A 19,609-nucleotide genomic window follows, 5' to 3' on the forward strand; every position below is an offset into this window, starting at 1 on the left:
GATACTCCTTGCTTAAGAAGTTTATTCAGATCAGTATGAAATACATACTTATTATGGTCGTCATACAGAACTGTGTTGAAGTGTAGGTATCTTATGAACAAAACTTATTTGAGTTGTAGTTGTTAGAAAAAAGGCGACAACGCTTTCGGAAATTTACCTACCTACCTTAGTTTCGTAAAGTTACGTGTAGTGGCGTCCACTTCAAAATTATATGCTGTCACTCGACTTATTTCTGCCCATTTCTTCACAGACGACAATGCAAGACGGGTCATTTGTGTGGAGCTCCACTCTTCAGGGCTACATCCTGTCTTCGTTCTTCTACGGATACGTCATAACACAGATCCCGTTTGGAATTTTATCAAAGAGGTGAGGAGGAGGAGGAGGAGAGGAGGAGGTTATAAAGATATTACGAGTAAAATTCGAATTGTAACTGGGGGGGGGGGGGGGGGGGCACTGTCCATATCGTCTATTGTATGATTCCTGTCAACCGGTTGAAGTAGGGGCACACCTTACTGTGCCATAGAAATTTGAAGCTTCAATAGGCACAGTAGTTCAATTGGATATTTAAAATGGCATCGTCAATAGACAGAAGCAGTCGCCAACAGCACTGCCATTTAAAAATAGAATCGATGCTGATATGTAAATCCTACATATGAAGTAATTTATGCCAACCAAAAACCAGAATATTGCGCCAAAAGCAAAGTCATCCCTATTAAGTAGATTCGTCGTTTTTCGTCCGTGATTTGTGCGTCAGCGTATTAAAGCTTCGGTTTGTAAATTCATTAATCTTTCAGGTTCGGAGCTCGCTTCTTCCTCGGTGTTGGCATGTTGATCAACTCGGTCTTCGGATTACTGGTTCCCATAGCGGCTGAGAAAGGCTACGAGTGGCTGATCTTGGTCCGCTTCATCCAGGGTCTTGGTGAGGTGAGTCTAGAGCACATTATTAGGTATGTACAGTCAGCGTCAAATACTTTGTAGCAACCAAAGTAGCCAAATAGTTATATGGTGTACCGAACTATTTGGCCATTTTGACTGCTACAAAGTATTTGACGCTGACTGTACAGTCGTCAGACTGATGACTTGGTTTGGTTTCATCAACATTGATAGCAGACGGACGACCGTAAAACTCTACAGAAAACGGCGAATCTTTCAGGCACACTGATTTTTTTGCAATCAACAGATGGTTTGATGTAACTTACTGGGTTAGCTGCAACTGATGCTGACATATTTATGTCCACAAGGACCCTGAATTACTGTCTGGAACTACTGGCACATAAAAACAACCGAAAAATTATGTACGTAACATTTTAGCGTTTGTTTACCTAAAATGTTACAATAACTACCTTTTTCTCTCTAAACCTGACTGAAGATCAATTTAGTAAAAACGATCATATTCTGATAATGTCTTTAAAAAGTATTTGCATTAGGTTTTACGAGTACTATTGACTAGAGCTTTTTTCGCAGGGTCCAATAGTGCCGTGCTCTCACGCCATGTTGGCCAAGTGGATTCCACCCAACGAGAGGAGTAGAATGGGAGCCGCTGTATACGCTGGTAAGTCATATCAATCTAATTATTATTCTTATTCTTAATTCAATAAAGACCAATGACTTAAAACACGACTACGATAATATACCTAATTGAAAATCTGCCTAATGCCAAGTACGTAGTATATTGGTATAGCGTATTTTGGTCGTGTGCTTGAAATCATGACACGCCAATTAGCAAGTCCGAATTGATTTATACAATTGATTTTTTTTATCGATATTCTTATAAACAGGATGATAAACACATCCTCTTAGCACATCCGACAACCTGTCGCCAGCTTAAGAATAGTGTTGATATATGAAGTGCTGGTTGACATATCAGCTTCATTTTTAGGGTTACCTCAAACCGTACCTCAAAGGCAAAAAACGGAAGCCTTATAGGATCACTTTGTTGTCCGTCCGTCTGTATGTCTGTTAAGATCCTTTATCTCGGAAACGCGTGGAGATATCCAGTTGAAATTAAATCCATATACTCAGGTCTACAGTCCCTTGAAGCTGTGAAAAAATCAAACTTCTAAATCACGGCTTAAACGCCGCGAAACGTAAATTTCGACAAACTCAAGGGAATCAAAAATTATAGGGTTCTCCCCGTTGACCTAGAACTATGAAATTTGGCAGGTAATATCGTCTTTCACTACAAATACAGGGAAAAATCTGAAAACTATAAATTTATTATTAATAGTCAAATTTGTACGGAACTCTCGATGGGCGAATCCGACTCGTACTTGTGTTACGTACGTTGTAATGTGTTAACCGAACACGACATTAAAGGTAGGAAAGGATAGGAAAAAGCTTTCTAATATGCCAACAGAATGTTTCTCAAATTGGGAATGTTTCCATATTGAAACATCCTTTTATAAATTTTCTACAAATTTTACAATTATAAATCGCTTTCATATTTTGACTCACTCGTAAACATGTTTCTCTCCAGGAGCACAATTCGGCACGGTTATCTCAATGCCGCTATCTGGTCTTCTGTCCGAATACGGCTTCTCGGGCGGCTGGCCGTCCATCTTCTACGTGTTCGGTCTCGTGGGCACGGTGTGGTCACTGGCCTTCTTGTTCCTGGTGTCTGAAGATCCGGAGCACTGTCCGAAGATTAAGGAAGCTGAGAAGAAGTATATTCTCAGTTCGCTGTGGGGTGCCGCTGGGTCTAGCGTGAGTATTGGATTTTATTAACGTTTTACTTTGGTATCTTTCTTGAGGCATTACTAGTAGAATCGTTGACCGTTGAATCAGGAAAATCACTACCAGTAAATTGAAGAAAAACGTGGACCGATGAGATCATCCAGAGAAATGGTCAATTGCGGAGAACCATTGCGTTATGCCCTAATCGAGCCTTAATCATTTTAGGGCAACGCTCTACTGGCCGTCGTGGAAATAATTGGAGATAGGCCTCCCCAATGATTTCCAACGATGAGCGTCTTTTGACTGATATTATGCTGATGATGAGGTTATTACCATTCAGCCGAAGAAGAAGAAGGCCAGCAATAAAGATCTGTTGTCTGAAAATGATGACAACAATGTCTACCTATAAAACTGTTTAAATTAATAATTTCCATACTTCCAGTCGCCACCGATCCCCTGGAGCAAGATCCTGCTGTCAATGCCGTTCTGGGCGATCATGCTGGCGCACATGGGTCAGAACTACGGTTACGAGACGCTGATGACGGAGTTGCCCACATTCATGCGCCAAGTGCTGCACTTCTCCATCAAGGATGTACGTATTATACAGGAACACACTTATCATGCCGCCTCCACATGCTTGGTATATGCCACAAACACCTAACAGGTTCCAAACACCGACCACAATCACCCAACACAAACACGGCATCCCCAGGCTTGGCGTTTGTATAAATCGCAAACACGTTTGCCGAACACCCTTTGATTTGTGCAAAAACCGACACCGACGCCAATCACTAACAAACTTAAACAAAACAAAGAAAACATCTGCGCAGTGCGCACACGATCGTGTTTGTTGTTTGGTGATCTCTGTTTGCCTTGCCAAGCATGTGGAGGCGGCATCACAATCTACACCCCGATCATTCATAAGTATTATTGCTGCCTAGTTTGTACAGGAGACAACATTTTATCAGGGAGCGTAACTAACCCAGCACCTGGCTTGACCCTATACCTACACACACAGACAGACAGACAGTGACACGGAAAACATAACAATGCTAACGAAACAAGACGATAACATCCACCCACTCGGCCGGCATACCTTTCAAAAATAATGAAGATAAACAGTGAATTTTAAAATACGAACAATAACTATATCAAGAACTTCAAGATATCACGGTACGAGCTCAATTCAATTATCCAATTGACCGGGGCTGAACCCACGACCCAGTGTCAAACGTTTATTGTCGCGTAGCCGGAGTACCTACTTATATGAGATATTTTAACGAATCTAGATCAGACTGCCGAATGACTTGTGTGCTGCAGCTTGTCAAATTAAATCAATCATTTCATCAATCCTAACAGGGTCTCGTTTCATCAAAGGTCTGTTAAAATCGAATATAGTTTGCACATTTAAAGATTTAGGAGTCTTTATAAAAAAAATCTGATCCAAGTTGAGCTTAGTGTGGATAAAGGATAAATGCGTGTTTTATAAGATGAAGCATTATTTCAATTTTAACTTTATTCTCAAGGAATCAAGAATAAAAATCCACATAGGTGCGGTATCTGTTAAGGCAGATCAGCGTACAACCTCATGCCACTTAAATAAAATAAAAACGTGCCATTTACGATCAACGTACGATACGATAGATTATAAAAGCGCAACGATAATGTCAGTGCCGATGGCTTTATTGAACTTAACGAAAATTAACCTTGTACATACTTACTTCTTTTTCTGTAATCGTAGAACGGCTTCGTGTCCGCCCTGCCGTACCTGTGCATGTGGCTGTTCTCGATGTTCATCTCCGTCGTCGCTGATTGGATGTTGTCCAGCGGACGCTTCAATCATACGCAAGTCAGGAAGATCATCAACAGTATCGGTGAGTTAATATATATAGTTACGAATATCGTGCAAACTTTATAATCTCCTGTTTGAAAAGGCTATGTGCTTTATCACCCTTATATTATATTTGGTAGGTACATAAAATCACTGCACCGGCCATCGCCTGAGAAAAACCAATAGATAAAGCTCATCAGCTCTAGAAAGCTTACTTATAAAAGTCGCACTTTCCCTCCTCGCCTTCTTCTTGCTTTTGGAGGGTGGAGAGTCCTTCTACGCTAAGTTTTGGTCTTGGTATGAAAGGCCGAGCCATACTTAACGTAAAACTTGGCGTAAATAGGTATACAAACTGTGGCAGAGGATAAATGACGGATTTTGTTCCGACCAGAGCTTAGCTCTAATGTTTATTATGTTATCTCACATATGTACTTGTTGTACTAATGCGTAGGTACTGATTACCTTGTCTACTTACTCTTCCCCAGGTGAATACGGCCCTGCTATCGGCCTCTTCATCGCCGCCAACACCGGCTGCGACAAGTCCGCCACCGTCGCCATCCTAGCCATCGGTGTCGGTCTCAACGGTGGTATCTACTCTGGATTCAAGGTACGTTATTTACTTATTACACTTCAATATAGGGCTGAAAGGTTCTTGAACGGTGACAGAGAACATGCAGCCGGAGAAGGTATCCAATATGATGAATTAGGGATCTTGAAGGAGTTGTAAGATGAGGGTTCCGCTAGGTCATGGACATCCTTGGCGATATCTATAATTTACTTACAGAAAATAGTTCGAGAACCTATATGATAACTATAGCTGAAATAATAATAGGTCAAAGAAGAATTTCATCTCGCGTAAATTCGGAAAAACGTCCGTCCGCCTCTTGTAAAAGATCACTAAATTTTTTTTCTGTAATAAGTACAAACTGTATTTTGTCTGTCATTGCAATAAACTGTCGAAAATACTAGGTAAATGCCTGTATTAAAACTGAAAATCTGAAGTATAAACAGTTGGACAACAATAGTATAGTGTAACTTGCCCTATGTTTAACGTCTTTTGCATTTCGATATTAAATGACTGAGCAAAACAGTGACTTACTTTACTCGTACTATATTAAGGTGATTCCAATAGGGACCCTGCGCGTTGGAGGGTCTGCCATCTTGTGGCCTGAATCGGAAACATAAACTGTACATTGACACTTCACGCCAGAGGAAGTACTGCCATCTACCGTTCTTGTACGTTGTCTTGTGCATGGTAGGCCCTGCCGCTTTGAGAGTTACATTGCATTAACTTCACATTTACACCTCGCGCTAAACATCTGACGTCTCCTGTATTGCCCCCTACAGTTTATGAACGTTCCCTATATTTTACCTAATGCCACTTCTGATGTTCCCACAGGTGAACCACTTGGACATCTCGCCGCGCTTCGCCGGCATCCTTATGGCGTTCACCAATTGTCTCGCCAACTTGACGGGTCTATTGGCGCCCATTGTCGCTGGATACATCATTGAGGGCAATGTAAGTAAAGACTATCTTAGGCATCTTAATATGGACACTCACTTTAATTTGTGCGAAGGGTTGTACGCATGTGAGTGAAGAGAATGAGCAAAAGCGCGCGAAAATTAACAGATGGCGCTGCAATCTTTTAAAAAAACATGATTTAGTTATGCCAAAACATATACCATAGACTACATTATGTTTTGTAAAGATTTCGTTTGACTCTAAACTAAAAGTTTACTGATTGAAGATAAGACAAAAAAAATACGTTTGACAATTTAGTTACCACATAACATAATAAGGCACCGTACAGTGCCATCTACTTCTCTTTGCTCTAAACTCAGCCTAATAAAATACTATTCTCTTTCAGCCATCGCAAGCTCAATGGCGCAAAGTATTCTACATCGCCGGGGGCATCTACATATTCGCGGCTACCTTCTACAACGTGTTCGGATCCGGCCGAAGGCAGGAGTGGGACAACCCTGCCGAGGACGCAGCCTTGGCCCAGAAGGCGGCTGACAAGAAACAAGCGAAGATAGACAAGAAAATGGCGAAAGACAGTAGTGAAGCTGAGACGGCGCAGTGAGAGTTCAAAATGGCGGATTGCGTTAGAGTTGCCAGCTGAAAAAACAAGTGAACAGTTTAAAACTGTTCATATTTGTAATTTCAAATGTTATTATAATTTAAGCATCTAAGCATTATTGCAAGAAAATAGTAAGAAAGAAAGCAACTTTATCGTAATTCGGACCGTAAGATTAGTGAATGACATTAATATTTTAAAATTAGGTAAATTAAGATTTGATTGATTCCGGTGGTTTTAGGGTTGTGTTCAAGTTCTACCCGATATGAGTTAATTTTTTATTTAACTTTTTTTACTTTCTTAAAGAAATATAAATTTATTTTATCGTCCCTGGAAATTATTTTATGCACTTAATCCGTTGCTATAGTACCTAACGGAATTAACAATGAGCGGCGTGTTAGATGCAACACCGCGGTATATCAAGTTAAAATAGTAATATGGATACGCCTTTAGGCAAACCCACGATACCTTTTAAACTACTCGAAAAAAATGCTATATAAGTTTAGGTATTTATTTATAAAATAATACGATATTAAATAAGCAGTTATCGAGGTCATTCACCCCGAGTTGCAACCAAAACGCCGATCATGGGTAATTAATCGTGGTACGATAAACTGTAACTGTAAATAAATATGTATTATAAAGTACGTACACGACGTCTCTCATTGTATTTTCAAAAACAAAATACTTAGAGAGATGCACATCAACTAGGCTGTGATATTTAACAAGAATTTGAATATTTTGCAATGTTTGCCAGCTCAAAAGCTATTGATCATTGTTGTTTTTCAAATATCCCGGGAACTTATATCGGGTGAACGAAAAAAGGAAAACGCTATTTATTTATTATTACGTAATAATACCATACCTAGTATTGTTAATAGTTATTAAAAGCTTGATGGATATAAGAGACGAGTGAAAGGTGAATATGGGTCCAACTTGCTGGTCTAGGTCAGATTTCATTCAAAATACATGTAAGTATATCGACTTCACAAATAGTGACTTTTGATTTTGTAGTTTGAATGTAATTGCTGTCATGTTACTACAATCGATTGGATCGCATACGTAAAATAATAATTTGATGGCATTTTATATTACATTGATTTTCCGTATTTCTAAAACTGACTAGATAACGTCAAAAAGAAAAGCAGAGTAACATTTATAAGTCAAACTTATTATCAATCAATTGTAGTAATAATTAAGATCAGTTGTACAATTTATTGAATTCGTTACCGTCCGAGCCAGTGACATAGTATATACCTATGTATTGTACCCTCGCATTAAAATTAGTCAATGGGCAATTTCTCAAAAATAATTTACTACTTACCGCAGAGTATTCCTATTTAATTACATATTTTATTTTATTTTTTATTCCGAAAAGGTAAGCATTTGACCACAATCTCACCTGATGGAAAGTGCCGATGTAGTCTAGGATGGAACATGCTTACCTAAAAGATGTCATTTCACTCTCGATTTAAAAAGGTCCAAGTTATAGTGGACTGGGAATAGATTTGCAGGAAGTGAATTCCACTCCCTGCAAATCTATTATTATACCAACGTAACATAAACCTTTAAGATCAAGTTCGAAATTAACGTGCCGTGAAATGAAAACTGCAGTTTCACTAGATGGCGCTATATATGTCGCCATCTAGCAGTGAGGAGTGGAATCTATCTTGACGTTTAATATATAATGGCGGCACGATTTTTAGAGTTAGGCCAATCAGCAAGCTACCTAACTCTGGAACGAATTTGATAGCACAGATGGTGGAAGTGTTATCATAAAAGTCAAATGGCTATGAAATTATGACGTTTAAAATAACACTTCCACAGTCTGTCCTACCAAACACGCTGCAGAGTTAGCTTGGACCGACTCTATTGCATTCTGTTGCAACTCTGTACTTTTTTAGTAAAAGTGAATACCTACTTATTGAGAATTGCTCATAATTCATACATACCATGATTGTAAAATTTGTAAAGGTGCCATTACTTGTTTTATCATATCGGAATTTGAATGAACATCATAATATAATCATTGTAACATTTGTTTATCATTTGGCAAAATTGGCATACATTTTAAATTCCTAATTCGTGTGCCAAACGTGTTGTAAGTTCATTTTTTAATTTCACTGTTCGTTGGAAGCGAATGTTGTTGCATTAGATAAGTCGTTATGTTTATGAATAAGTAAATGTAATATATTACCAAAGAGAATTTGAAATAGAGGTGGTTTGTCAAGAAAACTATATAGCTACAGTAAATTTACTGCCATCTTTCGACACATGATTAAAACTTTTAGAACGCTAGTTCAATTTGATCCTTATTCTTTCACTGATATGTGTTAAATTTGTTAAATATTAAAAAGTGGCGCCATCTAATAGATCAAAGGCCAATGGTATGGCGGCAACGTTTCGAGCGATGGCGCCACAACCTTTAGCCGATGCCCGGTAAGATGGCACCACTTTTTAATATTTAACAAATTAACACATATCAGTGAAAGAATAAGGATCAAATTGAACTAGCGTTCTAAAAGTTTTAATCATGTGTCGAAAGATGGCAGTAAATTTACTGTGGCTACAAAATTTTCTTTGACAATCCACCTCTATATTAAATTCTCTTTGATATTACGGTACTAGATAAGTCTTTTGTGACGTCATTTGACGCTATACGCCCAGAGCTATTGTGATTGTATTTTATATTTTAAGGTACGTAGTAAAGAATACTGGCCATTAACAAAAATAACCTAGAATTTAAGGTGCAGTGCATTCAGCCAGCAGTTTGTTTTTTCATTTAGATCATAATACGATTGCCAAAAAATATGAATAGCAATCTTGAGGCCTCTCTAGTAACCAACTTTCGCTCAATAGAAAAAAAACACGAACAAAACGCATCATTACAAATGTGAAATTAATTTGCACAAAAGCTAGTAAAAATTCTTCCAAAAATTCGTAATGTAGTTTTTGATCGAAATTTATATCAATTACTTGTTTTTGTTAAAAATAACTAATATCAACTACCTGGGGTACGCACGGCCGTCCGCTCAGTGCTCATTGAGCTGCGTTCAAAGACGGACCTCAACTTGCTGCACCTTAAAAAAGTGACGCTAAATGGCCATTGTCTATTAAAATAAGTATGAAAGCTTGTAAACAATTTTAAAGTCTGGCAAACGGTTATTGTAAACTGGAAATTCGCGCCTTTCTGCAGTAACGGAAATGGTTGGCCAGACTATAAGTACGTATTCTGTGATCTTGTCAGAGACAAGTCGATATCTATGGGTTCAATTGTCGTAAAGGCCGTTAACAGTTAATATCCTTTACGACAAAGGTATCGAAGTGCTTGTGCCTTCGATTAGGACCATATTGTTTGTATTCCAATTTTGAAATCCTAAAGAAACAAATGCCTCTATTAAAATAAACTTTTAAATACATTAAAATGTATAAATTGAAAAGCAGTTTTATTTTAAAACTATTCCTTAACGCACTGATTTGGAATATATGTAAATAGATTAGAATTACCTCAAAAAATAAAATAAACAGAAACTTTAGTTGAATTGGTCAGACAAAAAAGAAAAGTAAGAATTCTTATATTTCGATGTAGTTTTGGGCTGTATCAAGATATCAGCAATTCTGTAACTGTCTTATTTTTTTGGGAAAAGGCACGACAAAGGACCATGGGTAACTTTGTATGGAGCCTGGACCAAAATCCAACAGAAATGCGAGTTAGGTCATTAGATAGGTATTTCTACATCGAAATGAGAGTTTGGACCTAACTCACATTTCTGTTGGAGTTTGGTCCAGGCTGAACATACTTAATTTCGTTCTATGGCCGCCAAGCGGAATCCTATTACAGAACTGATATATTTGTAATTTAGTCATAACCCTTATTACCTAGGAAATAGAGTCCAAATAACTAATTAATTACGGCAAACGATTCGCTTCGCTCGCCCAGCGGTGAACTCTATTACCCCTAGGTTAGGAACCGCTGACCTATTGTGTAGCTAATGTTTCTTGCCTGGGCACTTCTGCCAGATTCCTAAACGCACAAAACCTGTGCGGTGGTGTGGTGTTTGCGGTCACGAGATATTTTGACTAAAATACAAATATATCCGTTCTGCAATGGAATTCCGTTTGGTGCCTATAGAACGAAATGAAGTACATAGAAATACCTATCTAATGACCTACTTCTCAACTCTGTTAGTTTTGGGACCATTTTGACGCATAGTCCTTAAAAATCAAAATCTGTTTATGCCTCAAATTTGTTATAATCGCTACAGTATTTTTTTTGTAAGCACATAAAAGAACATTGTGATGAAATAAATTCGAAATTATGAAGATTTCTGGCATTTATTGCATTTATAAAAATATTTTCACATCATCATTTGACAAAAAAAGGAAACATTCTTATCGTAACATCCTCTTCTTATCAGAAAATTTGTCTTTATGATCTGTTGAGTGTTAACCACCTTCACAGCTAATTACTAAAAATTACTAAGATAGTTTTGTATGTTGGCGAGGAAATTGATTTTTTAGCAATTTGCGGTTCTAGTAAATTTGGTTGTACAGTCAGCGTCAAATACTTAGTAGCAACCAAAGTAGCCAATTAGTTCGGTACACCATATATTTAGTATGGTGTACCGAACTAATTGGCCACTTTGACTGCTACAAACTATTTGACGCTGACTGTACAGACTTTTACTAAGAGCTGTTCAATGTAAAGTGAACCGTTAACTGCTAAAGAATGAATTTCCTCGACTATACATGTTTATTTTTTTTAACAATAGAGCGGCTTATCCATGGCAGTACTGCAGTACACAAACATTATCTCTATTCCTCCTCAATATCAACAAACTTTTTCTTACTATTTGCCTGCGGTATGAGCGGCCGTACGTCGAACGCGCCTGTCCCAATTCTGCAAGGCTGTCCTAACATCACACAACTTGACGCCGAATGAATATGATCCACCTTAGCGTTCAACACGGCCTCCTTTAAGAATATCAGTGAGGACTCGAAAGACATCTGCTGCAAAGGAGAAGTCGAAGATTCCATTCCTTTTCGACTCATCGGTTCGAAAATCCCATTGTAAGTCATGTAGTCCGCTACCAGCGACAAATGCCTGGGATCTACCGTGATTCCATAAACGTTGAACACATTCTGAATTTCCTTTATGATAACCTTGTTAGCTGCCTCGATGCCGTAAGTTCGAGCTATAGCATGGACGTCATTGCTGTACAGCTTGTCAATGTGCAGCAAATCGTCATATTTGAACATTTCAACAATGTTTATACCCTCCGTCTTGAGGTACAGAATATTCCTTTCCCTGTTGGTGATCGCACGCTTGATATTTTTCACTTCATGAATAACTGATTTTGCAGCGGCGTCTCTGAGGGCTTGTGAAAGATCAACTTTTAAGAATGATATAGGGAAGAGTACGGTTAATTCACACCATTGGTGGTTTTTCGTGTCAAAACAGTAGTTGGTAGCACTATCGATCTTGCCTACAACTTCGTTCATGAGTGTTTTGTCAGCGGCTGACACTTCTTCGTCGTTTCCTTTGTCTGCATCTTCGCTGTCTTTGGTCGGATCATCATTAAGTTCTTCGTCGTCGGACTTTTCTTCTTCTTCCGATTCTGGATCCTCGTATTCTTGTTCTTCTGCTCTCTTATTCCGTTTCTTCACCTGTAATATGAACGTTTTCGTTAATAATGTAGTATTTCGACTATTACTAATCATTTGTAGGGGTAAACAAAAATACATATTTAAAAAAAATACTACGGTGACAATAACTGGCTCGAAGAAAAAATATATACTCTGAATTATTTGAAATTTTCATTCTGTTTGTCAAGGTACAGTCAACATCAAATAATGACAACTAAAGTCACCAAATTTAAGGTACCTAACACACTTTTGTTAGGTATGTTAGGTAGGTACCATAAAAATAAGGATGTGTTTCAATGTATTTGGCCACTTGGACTGTCAGAATTACCCGGCCCATTTGTGTTGTTGTGTAAATGTACCCATTTGTAAACGTTGATTTCGGTGGAACTTTGTCACGCTCTCTCCAGCCACATTGTGCAACGAGGGGGGGTAAGTGAAATATTGCACGAGAGTCTATATATTCACGACTCGAGTAACAATATTCTTACCCCCGGAGTTACACAAAATGTTTTTCATCACACTTGCGAAGAAAGAACTAAATTTCAAGCGAAATAATTCTTAAATACGGTGACATTTCAAACATTCGACCGCCATATTGACATTCTTTGACAGGTTAGGCATCGAAGGCATCCGACGTTCAGCCACAATTACGGTTTCTTTACGAGAATTTTCGAGAAATTTGCCCTTCGTCGAGACAGGAAAAAAACTCAATGCCTCGAGAACTCGAGAAATAAATCTCTTGTGATAAGTACAGAGAAAACACGCGTATGACACGTGATGTGTCTATAGTCTCTTTAAAGAATTCGACGCGTTTTAGGTTTTTACTACTTCGTTTTTTAGCATAAGAAAAAAGGTAAACAATGTTTACGTGTCTTTTTAATGAAAAACCCGTTAATAAAATTGGCAACTATTATTTATAAAAGCAAAATAATGTAAATTATCGTATATCATTTATGGTATTAACAAATACAAGTTTTCGACCTCAATAGCCCTTGGGATCATTGAAAAGTAGGTGAAAATCGATTAAATTTTAGGACTTTTTTTTCAGTTGTTGTGTTTTTTTTCTCCGCCAAAATCTGGAGTTACGGCAAAAGTCACTATGCACACTTTTAAGAAGAAGAAATTTGCAATTAATTGACTATATTTTTTTCTTAGTAAGCCTAATAGTTTATAAGATACGGCTTCTCAAAGGTTTGTAAAATTTTGAACTAACTGTAACTCAAAAAAGATTGTATCAGCAGCTGTGATTGCAGGAAAGCCGGACTCAAATGCTCAGCTGTTTGCAACTACAGCAATGGACAATCCTGCGAGAATATACAGGACCGGAGATGTGTGTCGATATTGAAAAACCATTCATTGATAATCTACCATCAAATGACAATTTAGATCGGCCTGATCATGTTGACGAAGAAATGCTACCACACACGCTGGCCCCAAAAGGAGTGCTGTGGATTCAGAGGACCAGCCTGATTCATCAGAGATATACAAGAGATACGAGTTATAACAATTTCCCTCGCTGCACTGTATACAATGACACGAAGGGCTTTCGAGGTCGAAAACTTGGATTTGTCATTATTATTTCATCACTACCAATGATATGTATTAAAAACAGAACTACCTCATTTGATGTAAGGCAACACCTCTTTTTTATGATTTCCATGTATTATAATAATCATTATACGAATTGTTTACAAAATTCGGTTGACTCGTGGTCTTTGATTGCATACCCAATTATTAAAAATCGGATCTTAAGGCGATAGTGGACGATCAATTTTCCATACAAACATTGGATATTACCATTATAGAAAATATGGTTACACAACTATAACCATACTATTAACCGTAGCTATGCCCTTCATTTTTATTTTTTAAGAGTTAGGGGCGCAAAACAAATTCCCTACTTTTTGTAAAAGCTTTCAAGTTTTATAATAATATATGAAAATTGAAAAAATCAAACAAGGACGCATATCAAATTATGTAAAAATATTTTTTATAATGTTAACACATTCACTGCCAGACAAAAAACGGCGCACTATCCCAGAAACCGGTGGTCTATAGCTGCGTACAAAACAACCCGCCCAGCGGGTTGTCCGGCATCTGAACAAAGTTCACGAGCGCCCACCGGGTGGGTTCCCGGCAGTAAATGTGTTAATATCCACAGGGCACAATGGTGATTAGTTTGTCTGGAGAGGCAGTCACGTGCCGTCGTTCCCTTTCCCCTTTCCTTTTAAATTATAACACTGCTCATTTACCTGGGTAGCGTCGTCATCGTCATTGTTCGGTTCGTCGTCCGAGCTGTCGTCTTCAGGGTCAGCCGCGGGCTCCTTCGCGGCCGTCGCCTCTTCCGCGACATCTTCCTCGTCGTCCTCGTCCCGCCGACGCCGTTTCTTCTCCTTTTCCGCCGACCACACAATTCCACTCGAAGTCTTCGCCTGCTTCCGTACTGCTGCGAACATCTCCGAGAAGAACTTCCTCGACATATGATTTATAATTTGCTTCGGTTTAACCGCGTATTGAGTCTTGTATTGAGATTTCGGCAGGAACCAGAATTTCAACGTCGTCTTCAACTGTCGATTCGGTTCCGTGACTATTTCGCATTCCACGTCAATCTTCTCTAACACGTCAGCCACAGTCACTCTGTTCAGTTTCTGCCTTAGCCTTTCGGCTTTCTTGTTTAAATTCGGAAGATCTTTGAATGGTATGTCCATATTTGGTGTTTTAAGCTTGGCTGACGCCGTCATCAGGATTTCTCTGAGTCGTGGGATACCGAGGGTGACGTTCATGTCACCACGGCCGGCGAAGTGGAAGGTATTGAGTGTCATCTGCGTGGACGGCTCTCCGATCGACTGAGCTGCCAAGAGACCGACGGGCTCGCCAGGGTCTGCCATGGATTCCAGGTATTTAGCGTTAATCACTTCTGAAAACTTCTCTTTATCAGTCAGTTTTGTGTATCCGCTTTCCTTCCGGTTCTTCAAATAATTCTGTATAATGCAGTCTAACTGCTCATTTATCACTCCAAATTTACATTCTGGTAATATTTTGCTTGGAATCGGGTCAGGGCATGATTTTCTGGCGTATTGCTGTCTTTCTTCCTCATCAAGCGAACGCCACATTTTTTCTAGCTCCCAATAATAGGGGTCTCTTGTTTCATTAGTCGGTTTTTCGTCCAAGTCTATATTGTTCCTGGCGACCATCGAAAACTTTGCAAATGGACTCGTTCGTACTTTCGCATGCGGATCGCCATGTTTTTTCTTCCATTTCTTTAATGACTTTTCCGCTTTTGCAATACTTTTGGTGTCCGCATCTTCTTTCAGTGTTTTGAGGACAGACTTGCTGACAACAGCATCAGCGTTCACGTCTAGGAATTCGAATTGTTTTTCTTTTAGAAATTGGCATTTCAGAACATCTAGCCCATCTTCACCGTAAGCAAATTGGACGACGCTGCTGTCGGAATCCCTGACGGTGTGATCGTACCCCACGCTTAAACCTTCAAGATGCTTGATCAAGCACCGTTGCAAGTATCCAGATCTACTGGTTTTGACGGCTGTATCAATAAGACCTTCACGACCGGCCATGCAATGGAAGAAGAACTCCTGTGGCTGAATTCCTGTCATAAAGCGACCATCTATGAACCCACCAGCTCTAGGTGAAACGTCGTAAGGTGGGAAGCTCGGCAGAGACCGTCCAGATATCATGAGGGGTGGACGTTTGCCTTCCAACTCGATCTGACCGAGCAGGCACGAGATTTGCATAGTGTTGACAGTAGAACCTTTTGCACCAGATTGCACCATCAACTGGAGGTTGTTATATGGAAACTTCTCCAGCAGTCCTTCTGACAGGCAAGCAGTATTTATGCTGTTTGTGTGAGTATCAAGCACATTTTTATACTGCCTGTCTAAATTAGCTCTGAATTTCGGGTCTTTTTGCATCATCTCTTCAATGGTGTCTTTCAGTGTGGTTTCATTGACGTCTACAGGCAGTTCGGTAGCTTTAGCAGCCGCAATTTTTCCGGTGTTTCTCACCAAGCTGATGACGTCATCTCGTTTTTTATTAGCTTCCTCTACAACTAAAATGTCTTTGACGCCAAGTGTGAAGCCAATCCATTGTAGGTAGAAGCTAAACATCTTTGAGAACGAACTTAGTAGGGAACTGGAACTGTCTCCTCCATACAGCTCATACATACAATGTACAAGACCATAAGGTGTGGCTCCATAGTGAGTTTTATCCAAAACCCCTGACAAGAGTTCACCTTTTTGTATGACAACCTCAGCCTCTGTCATGTTATTTCCTACTAAGTTAGACCCGCCTGCTTTCCAAGGTCTTGGAGGAGTTTTTTGCCATGCTTTCGCACTAATTTTAGCATAGCTAGTCAAGGAAAGGTATGATTTACCTTTGGGGATACTGTTTATAATGATTGTGGATAAGACTTGCTTGCCAGACCAAAGTACCATTGGTTTAAGTATAGTGGGAGGCAACAGTTTAATCTCTCCTCTATGATTAGTCAAGGCTTGGAAGACCAGTTGCTGGTAGTCTGATTTGGTGAAAAATGTGCCTCTGAGCGACATTTTCACTCCGGCTATAACATGATCTTGAATTAGCCCACTGAGTGGGGTGCCATCTTTTGGTACCAGATATTGTTTTCTTACTGACATAACATGGTAAGCTTCACTTCTAGCTATTTCCTTCTGTGGAAAGTGTGCATTCATTTCATCACCATCAAAATCAGCATTGTAGGATTTGCAGTTGGCATAATGCAATCTAAGGGTCTTTTCTCCTTTCAGGATCCTTGCCCGGTGAGCCATCATACTAGGCTTGTGGAGTGTTGGCTGCCGGTTCAATATCAATACATCTCCGTTTACTAAGTGTCTATGTACAATCTTCAGGCTAGACTTCTTATACTCATCGGGAGTCAACAGTCTCTTTGCTAAACTTTTTCTCTTCTGAATAGAATCTGGAGGAATCAAAATCATCCTTCCATTTTCAATTTCAAGTTTCTCTGCTCCAGGATGTTTATTGGGCCCATTAATTACCATTTTCCTCAACTCCTCCACATTCCATTCTGTCACAGGCACTGGATATGTTAGTTTTGTAGCAAATGCATCGGGAACACCAATTTCATCAATGTCCACATTAGGGTCTGGAGTGATGACTGAACGGGCCGCAAAGTTAACTCTTTTACCCATCATGTGCATTCTTATAACTCCAGCTTTCCTTTCAAGTACTTGCTTTAGACCTAAACTACTTAAGCCTTGACCTTCACAATTTAGGATGTAGTTTACATGTTTTTGCAATGCCTGCCACACATTATGCAGTTTTTCAGCAGCACTTGCACCATAAACACTTTCATAAGCCTGCCTTGGACCTTGTTCCAAGTTGTTCACTGTTTTCTGATTAGGTGAAGCGAGTACTTGTAAAACTGCACGAGCATTGTACGCCATTGTCATGATTGACTTGTAGATATTGTTCTGGGGATGTTCAACAAGTTCACCCTTCAACACATTGCATGGTCGCAGACTCGGTGGTAAAACCGGAACTATTTCCATGAAAAAAATGTCTGTGGCCGGTACTGTTTTAGAGTGCTTTAAAACTGGAATGCATTCTTTCAAAATAGCCTCATCATTTTGTGCTATGGAAGTGCAATAACGTTTTATTTCATCAGGCATTAATATTTTGATTCCTTTTGTTTCCTTGTCATTGCTAATGATAGTGTGCATTATTCTGTTCTCAGATGTTGTTACTTTTAGTATCTTGGCTGAGCAATACAAGCACTTCTTTGATGTGTTGATGGATTTGAATATGTTGCTAACAAATTTTGCCCTCAGTCTATCAGAGTTTTTGTTATGAAAAGTTTCAGCCACTGGATCTTTATTCTTAAGCATTTTTTGATACTTTCTGAGAACTTTGGGGTTACCACCATTATCTTCCATCGACAATGTGTCATTGTTGAAGAAAATTTCCAAGTCTAAAGCTGCAGTCACATGTCCAGCATCCAGTAATTGCAATTGAAGTGTCAAAAGAGTTTTCATTTTGTCGTCCATTTGTATTTTGCAGCATTTTAAACAGCTGATGCGGAACAGCGTGTAGATATTTTTAATGAAAAAGGGATTGACTACAACCAGAGGTAGTTCTATGTGTCCAAAATGACCTGAGCAATGAAGAAGAGGATTGGTGCATGTCGCACATAGCTCGTTTCTGTCCCTGACAGGTCCTAGCGCAGGATCATAAAGGCCCCCTTTGGTGGCGTTACCCATTGAGTCGAATGACTGGGTATTAGTAATTTTCGCCACACTAAGTTTGCGAACATCATCGTCGCTAAACAGCAAAAACTGCACGCCATTAGGATCAACCGATGTAAGACCCTTTAGCGCCGCCGTAAACGCGGTTTTGAAAGCCATCTTCAATTTCTGTAAGCAGAGAAACATGGAAAGTTATATGGAAATATTATTCGGTGTTATAACCAAAAATAACCTACAAATAATTGATTGTCAAACAAATTAACTAAAAAAAGATTTTACAGAATTAAATAAATTGTATTATATTTGTACATAACTTACATTAGTTCTCGTAATAGTCCATAGTTAACACAAAATACTAAATTTAAACATCTTCAAATCACGTTTCCCCGCACGGCTCAAACTGTCAAAACCACAGGTAAAGTTATGGAGTGTGGAATTAAGCTGTCAGCTATAAATAATAGTTCCAAATCTCTCCAGAGTAGCGCTAGAGTAGCTAAGAACCTAGGCGCTATTGACGGAGTGAAGTGCCCTGTCTATGATTTGATTTTTTTGTCCAAGTATTCTAGGTATTGTAGCGCCACCTATTTAAGGTTTTTTGATGACACTTTTTGGTACATGGAAATTTATTTCCTTACCTCCACCTTCCGTACACTGGTATAGGGTGACAGTTCAGTTTAGTATATAAAATTTAGTTCCAAAGAAATTCCGCAATATGGCGCGTGATCATATATTAGGCTTTACATGTTAGAACGTGGCAGGCATGGTGACAAATGATAAAGAGCCCTACTATACTTTTTTTTTTATTATTTAATCATAGTACAGGATATTAGCTAAAAGTTGACATCAAAAAGCTATCTAACTAAAACATTTCATAAATTACATGAGTCCCTTTGGATGAGACTTTCCGTAATGAGCGTCGGACGTCGCTTAGTTCCATATGATAATTCGGGCGGCGGGCAAATATTCTTTACACATACATGGTGGCACTTGTTCAGGAAAAATCAAGCTGTCTTTTTTTTTGCACTCGTACTGACACGCAAAAGAAACGATTTTTTTTTGTTTTATCTGCAATCGGCTGTTTTAGCCATAGGGACCATGCGCGTTGGAGGGTCTGCCATCTTGTGGTCTGAATCGGAACCATAAAC

General features: G+C 39.1%; 2 protein-coding genes across 4 annotated transcripts in view; one reads left to right on the forward strand and one right to left on the reverse strand.

Moving 5' to 3' along the window:
- Positions 1 to 10,022, forward strand: part of LOC133524063 (putative inorganic phosphate cotransporter) — a 106,352-nt gene extending 96,330 nt beyond the window's left edge. For all 3 annotated transcript variants that reach the window (XM_061859862.1, XM_061859860.1, XM_061859861.1), the window contains exons 3-11: positions 251 to 366; positions 795 to 924; positions 1,465 to 1,552; positions 2,477 to 2,703; positions 3,116 to 3,265; positions 4,415 to 4,547; positions 4,990 to 5,111; positions 5,904 to 6,023; positions 6,373 to 10,022. In XM_061859862.1, the coding sequence (XP_061715846.1) occupies positions 251 to 366; positions 795 to 924; positions 1,465 to 1,552; positions 2,477 to 2,703; positions 3,116 to 3,265; positions 4,415 to 4,547; positions 4,990 to 5,111; positions 5,904 to 6,023; positions 6,373 to 6,588 (1,302 nt within the window). In that variant the 3' untranslated portion in view covers positions 6,589 to 10,022. The remainder of the gene's footprint in view (positions 1 to 250; positions 367 to 794; positions 925 to 1,464; positions 1,553 to 2,476; positions 2,704 to 3,115; positions 3,266 to 4,414; positions 4,548 to 4,989; positions 5,112 to 5,903; positions 6,024 to 6,372) is intronic.
- An 876-nt stretch (positions 10,023 to 10,898) lies between these two features.
- LOC133524057 (DNA-directed RNA polymerase I subunit RPA1) lies at positions 10,899 to 18,903 on the reverse strand. Its single transcript, XM_061859848.1, has 3 exons — positions 18,783 to 18,903; positions 14,481 to 18,632; positions 10,899 to 12,249 (listed from the first exon to the last, which is right to left on the reverse strand). Exons 2-3 carry the CDS (start codon positions 18,621 to 18,623, stop codon positions 11,398 to 11,400), a joined length of 4,995 nt encoding a protein of 1,664 aa, XP_061715832.1. The 5' UTR covers positions 18,624 to 18,632; positions 18,783 to 18,903; the 3' UTR covers positions 10,899 to 11,397.
- Positions 18,904 to 19,609: the final 706 nt, after the last annotated feature.

The sequence above is a fragment of the Cydia pomonella genome, chromosome 13 (genome assembly GCF_033807575.1).
Source record: "Cydia pomonella isolate Wapato2018A chromosome 13, ilCydPomo1, whole genome shotgun sequence".
Classification (NCBI taxonomy): Eukaryota; Metazoa; Arthropoda; class Insecta; order Lepidoptera; family Tortricidae; genus Cydia; species Cydia pomonella.